General features: G+C 35.1%; 2 protein-coding genes across 2 annotated transcripts; both read right to left on the reverse strand.

Annotated features, from left to right (window-relative positions):
- Positions 1-260: 260 nt before the first annotated feature.
- LOC124638571 (toll-like receptor 3) lies at positions 261-4,966 on the reverse strand. Its single transcript, XM_047175585.1, has 3 exons — positions 4,900-4,966; positions 4,257-4,294; positions 261-3,569 (listed from the first exon to the last, which is right to left on the reverse strand). Exons 2-3 carry the CDS (start codon positions 4,276-4,278, stop codon positions 313-315), a joined length of 3,279 nt encoding a protein of 1,092 aa, XP_047031541.1. The 5' UTR covers positions 4,279-4,294; positions 4,900-4,966; the 3' UTR covers positions 261-312.
- Positions 4,967-7,971: 3,005 nt separating this feature from the next.
- Positions 7,972-11,502, reverse strand: LOC124638375 (leucine-rich repeat-containing G-protein coupled receptor 6-like). Its single transcript, XM_047175323.1, has 2 exons — positions 11,165-11,502; positions 7,972-10,751 (listed from the first exon to the last, which is right to left on the reverse strand). Exons 1-2 carry the CDS (start codon positions 11,172-11,174, stop codon positions 8,632-8,634), a joined length of 2,130 nt encoding a protein of 709 aa, XP_047031279.1. The 5' UTR covers positions 11,175-11,502; the 3' UTR covers positions 7,972-8,631.
- Between the last annotated feature and the right edge of the window lie 427 nt (positions 11,503-11,929).

Genomic DNA, 11,929 nt, shown 5'->3' on the forward strand with positions numbered 1-11,929 from the left:
ATTTAATGAAAAGCTTAACTTTCATTTAATAAATGTAAATAATATTTTTGAAAATCAACAAGTAATTCTTATCATGTTTTCACCAAAAAATTAACCTTATTTGTTTGGTTTCTTACACACATTGCTAAACAATAAGAGATCGGAACTTATTTTCACGTAAAAAAGAATTAGAAAATGTATCATTATAAAGATGAATCTATACTTTAATAGCGCATACAGAACTTAGAAGTTACTTCAACTAACTTTGGTATCTATTACAATTCTACTGGAATAAAATTCATGTAGCTTCTCATAAGCACAGTTCATACCTAATTACAGAGTTGAATTATCCATGGCACCCGGCAACTCCCGAGTACTATAAGACATTCGACTCCTAACAAACATTCTTGACTTATAAAACTTATATAACACTAAACCAACTAAAATTAATAATATCAATGCTACACACGTCTCCGTAAATATAGATTTTGAAGCTTCCGTAGTTGAAACCAATTTCTCATTATTAGGACTTGTGGGCATGGCTTCAGTATGGTATTGAATTAAAGAGAATTTTCCTTCCAATTCATTCATAATGTTTTGCTTTTCATCTGCTATTGTTTTTTCTAATTCTTTTCTTATTTTGTTTATGTATGGAATCAAATCTGTATTTTGAGAGCCATTGAAGCCTAAAAGAACTGAAGGCGTAGTGGCAACACTAGTGACAGTATTTTCTTTCAATGAATTCAATATTTTCTTCAACAACATATTTGTATTGTTGTTTGAATCTATTACTTTGGATGTCAAGTTAGCAAGCTGTACGAAGTTTTCGTTAATTATGATGTTAGACTTTTCAATAACATTTGTTAAGTTTTCTATAGCATGGTCATTAGTATCCTGAACGTTAGTATTTTGGCTCATATTATACAAAATGTTTCTTATATCTAAAAGCACCCCATTCTGTTCAGTGACGTCACTGACAGTCGTTGTTGAATTAATAATCGATATTTCTTGATCTTTATTACAGGTTATTCCATCAATATTTTCACTACTATGTTCATCAATATTAATAGCTGTTATTTCAAAAGGCACGCCTCTTTTTTTAAGTATTACTAAAATGTGGCAAGGTAGTGGATTGTCTCCTATACTCAACTTCGATAAGCCTGAAAATTCTTCGGCGTTAACATAATTAATTTGGTTATGATCAACAATCAGCTCAGTTAAACTTTTTACTTCATAAAATCTTTCACTTTGCAAATCTTTGATGTTATTATATGACATGTCTAGAGTACCCAAGTAGATGAGGCCACGAAACACTCCGTAACTGATAGCTGATAAGTAATTGTGAGAAATATTTAATGAAAATAGGAGTTCATTGTCTTTGAACGCTCCCGGTTGGATGAAGGATATTTTATTGAAGCTCAGATCTAAATATCTGAGAGTGCTTATTCCTGCGAAAGCTCCTACGTCTATCCTCGATATGCTATTGTTCCTTAATCCCAAAGTACTCATGTGAGTGAACGCGCTCAGATTCAAAGCGCTTATGTTATTTAGACCTGCGTCTGCTATCTCTACTTCAGTAACTGTTGATTCGTCAAACTGAGTGAAATGAACAGCAGTTTTGATCCCGGATAGTTTTAAAATATCTAAACTTTTCATTTTTTCCAACAACGTACTCCTGAATTGAAGTTTTTCATTATAGGACAGATCTAAGCAACGCAATTCAATCAGACTGTTGAATGATTCATTGTGAATGTTTTCTATTAAATTGGAAGCTAAGTTCAATTTAGTTAAGCTTGATATTCCGTACAAGGTGGTAGAAGATATTTCCTTGATTAAATTATTATTTAAAAATAAAGAGCTTAATCCTACTAAATCTGTCATGTTCACAGAGAAGAATTCTAGTTCATTATACGATAGATCAAGCGTTTCAATATACCCAGTGTGAGCAAAAACGTTATATTGTAAATCTTTAATTTTACTATGAGACATGTTCAGTTCTTTTAATTCACTCATTTCGTTGAATGATGCGTTTTGCACAGTTGTCAGTAAATTGCCAGAAATATCAAGGCTGGGCAATGAAACTAAGCCATTGAATGTGTCAGTTTGTAATGTCCCCGACAAAGGGTTATTAGACAGTCGCAAACTGATCAGACTTCTCAACGATACGAACGAACTCGGTTCCAACTGGGCAATGGCGTTTTGGGATACATCCAAAAATGCTAAACTACTTAAACTTTGAAAGTGTTCGTGTTTTATTTGAACCAGTTGATTATTTCTCAGAAACAAGGTCTGAAGAAATGTCAGGTCCGCTTTGTCAAAGTCAATGCTAGCGATTTTGTTGTTAGATAAGTCCAGCAGTGTCAAACCAGTTAATGTCTTAAAGCACATGTTCGATAGTGAAGAAATATCATTGTTATTAAGATACAAAGATTCAAGTTTTACAAGGCCTTTGAAAGCGTAGTCTTCTATTGCCGTCAATAATTGAAAACTTAAATCCAATGTGGTTACGTCGATACCTTCAAACATACCCCTTGATAGCGAACCTTCTAATATATTTTCACTAACTGAAAAATCTTTGATTGTTTTATTTTTGAACAAGTCTTTAGGCAGAGACTTTAGCTTATTCGTCGAAAGATTGATACTACTTAAAGATCTTAAATTAGCAAACGCGTCTTTGTTCGCAACCTCTAACTCATTATGGCTTAAATCTAAACTGTACAACAGAACCATATTTTGAAACACATTAAAACCTATTGTTTTGATAGAGTTTGAACTCAAATCAAGAACCTCAAGTTTGTTTAACTTTTCAAAGTCGCTTTCTTTTAGATCTTTTATTCTGTTGCCACTGAGGCTTAGAACTTTTAGTTCACTGAATCTGAAGAGTGAGGAATTGATGTCTGTTAATCTGTTGTTAGACAAATTAAGATGTAACAGACTCCTGCTGCCTTCGAAGGTAAACGGACTCAAACCTTCAATGTAGTTGTGCGACAAATCTAACGTTTGCAGATCGTCAATTTTATCAAAAACAGCATCGGGAATCTTAACCAAGTAATTATGTGACATATTGAGTTTTGTTAACATATTGTAAGGATGCGTGAAAGCCTCGAGTTTGATATCGCTTATTCTGTTGTACGAAAAATCTATTTCACGTAACTTACTTAAGACGTTCATGTTGGATAAAACAGCTGTTTTTAAATGGTTCCGCGACATGTTGAGAACGGCAAGGTTTTCCATACTTTTGAGGACTGGAGTATGTTGATAGTTGTTGTTGCTTAAATCTAAAGAGTATATGATATGTAGTAGCTCGTCGCCACTTCTTCTGGTTAAAGGAAGCGACCCAAGATTGTGCTGTGCTGACTGTATAACAACGTGTACGGGGTACATTTGATATCCTGCGTAGTTTATGCTTTCGTAACTGGGGCATTCGGCGGTATCGATTCCAGGCATACTGTGGTAATTACGTCGATAGTAGCTCCAACCGAAATTGTCAGTTAAGTAGTCCATGCAGTGTAGGATGTAGCGGCATTCTTGAGAGTCGAGCTCTTGAGTGCATTGCTGTGACGTCACTATTAAGTTTACGATGATGAGGCCTACAAATAATAAATACAGGATAATAATATTTCTCACACAGCGGTAGCATCTTGTCCGAAACTAAGTAGAGCCGAGAAGACTGATGAGCATTCTTATAAAGGTACACCTAGACTGCATGTCTGGCAAATACACTCAACTACTACCTCAAATTAATTAAAATGGAACCCCCTGTGGAAACAACTCTACGCATACAGTTAAAAAGTAAGTCCTCTCGAAAGAAAATATGTATATAAATTGATATCAATATACTGTATACATAGTTAGGATGCGTCTACACGGTGCATGTAGCTGGAGCAAGTTAACATGCGCGAGTGACAAGTGACAAGAGCACGCGGGTGGGTATTTTGCTTTGGTACATGCGCGGGCCGCTGGACCCGCACGTTTTTAAATGCATGTAACCTGCGCATGTGCCTCAACATGCGCAAGCTACTTGCACTGTGTAAATGCACCCTTATTTGCACATCTGAGACTTAAAACATAAACAAAAATGTTAAATTAGATAAATATGTTTTACTTCACGGAAGCGGTGAGCCATACCTACTAGTGAGTGTAGATTCGTATACTTAGAACATAATTAGGTATATTCACCCAGTCATAAAAAAACAATGTGTATGTATTTACACACACACACAAGTACGACTATCTCACTTTCATGAAATAAAAAATCTATACAAGAATATACTTACAAAAAAATATTCGATACTCCATTATGATTCTATCATACCTGCAAAATGAAAATATTATTTTTTTATATTTTGTTAACTGTTCATGAGAACCGATTTTTTTAAGTTGGTTAAATCGATCTTCTGTAGTCGATTTTAACTGCAGTTCAATAGAGAAATTGAACGGTACTCTAAAATAATAACTTTTTTATCATAATCCTTGTTTTTTAACCGACTTCCCAAAAAGAAGGAAATTAACAATGCAGACGTTAGTATTTCTTTTATATTGTAATAAGACAATAAGTGATCAGTTTCTTTTCTGATGTCACTTCGAGTGATAAATAAGTACTTACTAACATTTCCAGGCACAAATAAAAAAAAATCTTGAATGCCTAATTGTCTTTGTGAGGTATTATAAGATAAAACCCTTTTGAAGTACGGTAAAAAAAAATTATAATCCAAAAACATCAAAACTCTTCCCTACATATACCTATACCAAATTTCACGTCACACGCTTCAGCCGATTTACCGTATAAATGTATCAAAATAAAGGTTAAGAATACTGCGTAACACAAAAGTCACTTATTGAAATCTATAAACATACATGTTTAAGATTGTTGTTAGATACATAGGTACTTAGACAAAATAAATGTTCAAAAGTACTTACAGAGATAAAATATTTTTTCTCACATAAAAATAACAATGTTTATATAAATGACTCCTATGTCCGTTCTCTTGTTACACTGGCGACTAAATGCGAGAATTGCGCATAATTTCTTAGGGTTCAGTCGAGTAATTTTAAATCGATATTGTTTTTTATCAGTCAGAATTCGTCAAAACGTACTTTGGATCATTATCCGTTCAGCCTTATCCCATACGACATATTACGCTATGGTCGGCTTCCAGGCTAGCTGGATGAAGCTGAGTACCAGGGTTTTACATGGAGCAATTGCCTATCTATCTCAACCCGTGCAAGTGTTACCTACTTATCTATAATCAAAAATATAATAATGTATAATAAGTAATTTCGGAGCCTATTCGTGAACCAAACAAACAATCAAATACATAACGCAGAAGTTAGTAAGTAAAAAAATACTTAAAAACTTTTGGCCAGTACTTACTTTCTATTATTTATAACTTTCAATATATTAAATACCAACACTTATCTAATGGTCTTCATTATAATTGTACATTAACTACTATGGTTTGACACGGAACCATGGCCGTTACAAACAGATCACGCTTGGCAGTTTTATCAGTAAAGCTGACAGGACGTAGCATCAGTTATCGTAACACACACAAACATACATTTACTATAGCATTAATTAATAACAATTTGAATGCACTTTTGACCAACTTGACAAGCAAATGATTAGAATAGGCATGATGACAAATTTTTAAATTCCTTTGTATGATGTAGGTATACGTCTATTTTATATGAAAAATTATTAATTTTAAGAAAATGCTAAGTTTTTTTATCAAATAATTGCATTTTTCTCTGTCCACTTTGAATCCGGCGCGAAAACGCTTGTCAGTGTCATGTCGTCACTTGTGACGTCACGACTGAAATCACAAGACGCAAGTAAACAACGCTCGTGCAATAATTAAGTTTTTTGTGTTATTAAATATGAATTCGAAAGTGCATAGGTGTTGTGGGGTCCCCCAGTGTAAGAACACATCCAAAACAACTCCTGATAAGTTATTTGTGTACGTTCCTCACAATAACAAAATACGAAACAAGTGGCTCAAACTTGCAAGGCGAGATTCAAAACCAATATTGCCCAGGGTACAACTTTATTTTTTTGTTTTATTTTTTGCGTTTCAGCTGTACGTAACTTACAGCGTCATCACCATAGGATGGCCTGGAGGACCTAAAAGAAAAATCAATTTATAAATAAAGGGTAGAACCATGATAATAGATTTCATTAACATTTACACCTGATAACAAATACATTGTCAAAAGTAATTTTAAGGAATTATTTATAACTAAAATTGTTTTTAATTAAACTAATATTCTAACATAGAAGTTTTTTTAATTAAACTAATACACTTACATGGAAGTTTTTTTAATTAAACTAGTATACTTACATGGAAGTTTTAACATTTCTAAATTCAGCTGAACAAAAATCTTTATTTGATGCCAAAAACTCTCCCAGCATTATGATTTCAATTCTAGGCAAATTAGCGCTGTTTGCCTTGATAAATCCGGGCTCCATAACTCGTGTTATAAACAATTAATTAATTAAAAACAAAGATCGCAGTGGAAGTTCACAATAACGAAATGTGACGTTCGCGCGCTTTCGCGCGAGTTGTTTTGAGAAATGACGTCACGAGCTCTGATTGGTGTTCAAGATATCATGGCGGATTGCCTTATTTCGTAATTTTATTTTATAAAAATACACATTAATCACATTATTAATAAAGAAAACAATGCACGTTTTATATTCCAAGCTTCAAGTTTAATTTAATAAATATATTATTTTAATGATTTTTGATTACTGTCATCATGCCTATTGAATAATTATTGTCATTTATTTTTAAGTAATTGATACTTAAACTAAATCAAATAATTCAATGGCTAATGGCTGATAAAAGCAAGGAAGAGGGTAGTGAAGATTGTCTGTGAATTTCTATCATCATCATCTCCCGAGCCTTTTCCCATAACTATAATGGGGTCGGCTTAACTGGATGCAGCTGAGTACCAGTGTTTTACAAGGAGCGACAGCCTATCTGACCGAATATCTATACTAGGTATCTAATATTATAAAGTAGAAGACTTTGAATGTGCTACCTCAGGAACTGCACTGATTTAAAAAAATATTCAAGTCCTGGGCTTTTTTAAAAGCAGGTTTTAGACTACCTACTTCTTATTCGGGCGCGTGGAGTTCCCACGAAGGACGGGCGAAGATAGCCACATAATAAGTCGTAAAAATATATAACTGTTAATCACATAATTGACACTTTAAGGGTGGTTGTGGACGTTTGAGCATCAGGAAGTCAGAAGCCGGAAAGTCTGACAGCCAGTCTTACCAAGGGGTATCGAGTTGCCCGGGTAACTTAAGGCTCCCAAACTACTATACGATATAAGATTCCATCACTGTTGTAAAGCTTTACTCTTCCCACTTAAAATAGGCCATATTTTATCTCAGCACGGGCAGTAGTTCCCACGGGACGCGGGTGAAACCGCGGTAAAACGGCCATTTATGAATACAATGGCAACTTTGTGTCGAACATTATCTTGCGTTAAACACTATAACATTGTCTAGTTGTCAGTACATATGTCAGTTATTTCTTTGTTTCGTTTAAAACGTGTTTATCTTAACGTACGAGACGAGTTACCAATACTACTATACTTACAATTCAATATCTATAGCTACCTACAAATATATTACCTTACATACACTAAAGCTGAGGAGTTTGTTTGATGATCACGCCAATCTCAGGAACCATTTGACCGAATTGGAAAATTCTTTCTAAAAATGTTGTGTTCCTGTTAGGTAGATAGCCCATACTAGACCTTTTATCGGGATGCGCGAAGTAGTTTCCATGGGGCTTTTTCATAATCCTGAATTACAATCCTAACTAATATTATAAATGTGAAAGTAACTCTGTCTGTCTGTCTTTTCTTCACGCCTAAACTACTGAACCAATTTGTGTGAAATTTGGTACAGACATAGTTTGGAACTTGAGAAAGGACATAGATTAGTTTTTGATATGATTGAAAAGAAAAACAACAATATAATAACGGTTATAATTATAACTTTATTGAACACAATATTACTATATTATTACAAAATACATAAGTAAATACTGGGGTGAATATTTATATCTACGAATACTTACATGTTAGCAAATAAATTCAATTCTAATACCTGTAACATTTCAGGTTAAACTGGGTATGATTCCCATTTAGAACTACATATATCGATTATTCGCAGGCATTTTCATACAAATTGTCATTTACGTATTTATTTTATATAGGTACAAGATTATAACTTTAGTATTTAACTTAAAGTTAGACAGCGAGTAACCGAAGACATAAATCCTAAAAAGTAAAAAAATCTCAGTGTTTCAGTAATGGAAAACCTAAAGTTCTCTTCAGAATGGCTGTCGTTTATAGAATTTTGACCAAGTGGCTAGAAAACACTTTTAGATTTCAGCGGCTCACGCAGGAGCCAGTGAGGTAGGTAACTTCCCAACTCTGTGCCTCTAAATGCGCATACTCAGGTGCGGAACCTAGCTGCAGACCGCTATAGAGTTTTGCGAAAAATATCTTGCATACTAATTCTATAAAAATGTATTAAACAATTCACTCAAAATAATAACCAAGACAAATAAGTACCCTCAATACATACATTTTAAAGCTAAACACTGAATTATCCAAACATATGAATCCTATTTAAATTTTCGATTTTTCCATTTGTTGCTGAAAAAATTTCCTAAAGTAATAATTTTGTTGCCGTACCTCTTCTAGAATCTTTTGACTGGTTACCAACAAACGCTCGTCGGCCAGTACATTTTGAGAAGCACCGGTTAATCTCTCAGACTCATCGGCTATACAGGGAATACCCTCTAAAGTATTTTTGCCTTTGCCACCAACCAACGCGGTGGGTCTAACTCTAGTGTACCCGTTGTTGTAATCCTTCAAGGCCCGTCCCAACCACTCGCAAGTCAGATTATTATTGTCAACATACAACGTCAAATCAACCTTGTGCCCGTACCAACTGTTCATGTCCAAAAAAATCATATCATTCGACCTCAAAGACAGAACGTGTAGATACTTCAAGTCCAATAAATACTTTGAATCTAAATAAGTAATCCTGTTGTATGATAAATCCAGGTTCGAGAGATCGGTTAGACCTTGGAACGCTCCGTACTCTAACTTCGTCAACTGATTGTTGCCCAGCCGAAGCGTTTTCAAATGGGGCACTCTTTTGAAAGTCGCCGGACCTATGCTTTGTATTTTGTTGCAAGTCAAGTCTAGATACATAAGCGTCGACTCGGGTAGCAAGAGTGATGTCGAGTTCAGATCTTCAATTTGATTGACGCTCATGTCAAGTTGTTTCAGTTCTGTTTGATGGCTAAGGTCTACTAGTGTTGGATCTGATATAATGTTTGATCGTAATATTAGTTTCTCTAGTCTTATGCCTTCCCCGTGTGGTATATGAAGCTTGAACAATCCGTTATTGGAAAGGTCTAAGCTACCACCTTCCGGGTGGAACATTCTTATGTAAATATTATCAAGTTTAGCAATTTCGTTGAAAGTCATGTTAACATATTTCAAATTGTAATTGTTGTTGAAAGTCATATCGGGTATATAGTTAATGTTGTTGTGAGACAAATCAAGGTTCTGCAAGTTTGTCATGTATACGAAACTTTCGTAATACAAATGGGAAATGTAGTTACCACTCAGGTTCAAGCATTTGATGTCAGCGAGATCATTGGCGTCGACTCTAAAGTCAATGAGCTTGTTTTTAGATAAGTCAAGAGTAACGAGTCGCATCAACGATTGGAATGCGTTGTATTCAATGTTTGAAATCACATTCGATGATAAATCTAGTTCAGTAACTATGTTTATATTCATATTTTTTTCTAAATTCCTGGCAAATCTAGAAAATATCTCGTTGGAAGTTGCGTTTGGTAAATTAGTAATGTGATTACCAGTGAGAATGATTTTACAAAAGGAATGGTTACCGAAATGGTTCCAGTGCCTTGAGAACATGATCGGCTCAATTTGTTCCAACTGGTTCCATGAAATATCAAAGGTTTCTAAGTGTTTAATAATCATGAGTGACTCTTCGTTTATGTGTTGTATAGAATTGCCTCTCAAATACAGATGTTTCAAGTTTTGTAAACTGTTTACAGCACCATTCAAATCCTTGATTCTGTTATTATTCAATCTTAACTTTTCTAGTTTAGTAAGATTGAAAAATGGCTCCTCAGTTAAATCAGAGATAGCATTATATGACAGATCAAGTTCTACCAAAGAGGATAGTTCACCGAAAGCGTCGCCTGGTAACATCTCGATAGCATTATATGCAAGTGAGAGTACTCTTAGTTTATTTGGTTGATTTTCGAATTGGAAGAGTTCAGAAATGTCCGTTAACCTATTGTGTGACAGATTAAGAGTAATGAGACTGTTTAAATAATAGAAGGGTCCACCTGATATGTTCTGGATGCAGTTGTTGACGAGTACTAAGTTTTGTAGTTTAGGAGTGTAGGAGAGTATGGTTAGTTTAGCGTGTTGCCATTGTCCTGTCATTTTGAGGCTGGTGATTGTATTGAGGAATTCTAAGTCTGTGTTTTCGTCGAAACCGTCGACGGCGTCAGTGATGGTAACTTCGACGTTGACGGGGAAGTTGGTAGCTTCGGTGCACTCGATGGGGAGGCGAACTCCTCGGATGTCACCGGTGCAGTGGATGCGGAAGGAGCACGGACCAGTACCGTGGATCAGTTCATCGGGGCAGTAGCATGACGATAGTACCACACTCGTCATGATGACGAGAAGATGGATGTATACTGTAAAAATTTATAGGTATATTTGCTTTTGGTATTTTATTATGTTGTCAGACTAAAATGTGTTACTTTACTAAAATATTTGAAGTAATTTAATTTGAATTTGGGACTGGTACAAATAATCTTAGGACTGCGTTCGAATCAATGCAATCGACCAATGGTAGAATGAATTGGAAGGCGATCCTTATGGTCGACTTATTAATCATAGAGGGACGTTTATTTGTTACGTTAAAACAGCTGGAGCGATTAAGATGGCATTAATTAGGAACGGAGATATTCATATAGTTTATTGTATTCTATAATGTACTTAAGATGAAAATATAAAATAATTGTAAAATTATAGTATCCTGATGGCACAGCAAGCTAGACAGTTGAAAGATATAAAACTAATTGTTACATGAATATTATGCACGTACCTTGAATCATAGTGTTTATCTTGCTCTTGTGCCAATCCGTAAATAGAATCTGAAAACAATAAGGATTTTTTAAAGATTTTTATTTTATAAAGTGCATAATTGAAGTACCTGTCTATGTTAATAATATTTATTTACGTTATATTAGTAACTAGCTGTTACCCGCGGTTCCACGTGCGACCCGAAGGAACTACTTCCCGCACCCGGATAATTTACCTATTTCTTTTATCAGGCTACTCCAAACTAACCCAGTAGGTACCAAACTATTTTATTATTTCTATATTTTTGTCACAGTAGTTTAGACGTGAAACCCGGACCGATGGACAGAGTAACTTTGGCAATGGCATATATAAGTATAGAAATGAAATCATCATCATCATCATCCTCCGAGCCTTTTTCCCAATCATGTTGGGGTCGGCTTCCAGTCTAACCGGATTCAGCTGAGTACCAGTGCTTTACAAGAAGCGACTGCCTATCTGACCTCCTCAACCCAGTTACCCGGGCAACCCGATACCCCTTGGTTAGACTGGTGTCAGACTTACTGGCTTCTGACTACCCGTAACGACTGCCAAGGATGTTTAATGACAGTCGGGACCTACAGTTTAACGTGCCATCCGAAACACACTCAATGGTGTCTAAGATATACTTAGAAAGTACATACAAACTTAGAAAAGTTGCATTGGTACTTGCCTGACCTGGGATCGAACCCGCGCCCTCATACTTGAGAGGTTGGTCTTTTACCCACTAGGCCACCACGACTTAGTATAG

The sequence above is a fragment of the Helicoverpa zea genome, chromosome 17, assembly GCF_022581195.2.
Source record: "Helicoverpa zea isolate HzStark_Cry1AcR chromosome 17, ilHelZeax1.1, whole genome shotgun sequence".
Classification (NCBI taxonomy): domain Eukaryota; kingdom Metazoa; phylum Arthropoda; class Insecta; order Lepidoptera; family Noctuidae; genus Helicoverpa; species Helicoverpa zea.

What these genes read in the sequence shown, in the direction of transcription:
- LOC124638571 (XM_047175585.1), bottom strand. Translation starts at nt 4,278, where the DNA reads ATGGAGTATCGAATATTTTTTT. An exon ending in GGAGTATCGAATATTTTTTT is followed by an intron (nt 3,570 to 4,256) that starts GTAAGTATATTC and finishes TATTATTTGTAG; the next exon opens with GCCTCATCATCGTAAACTTA.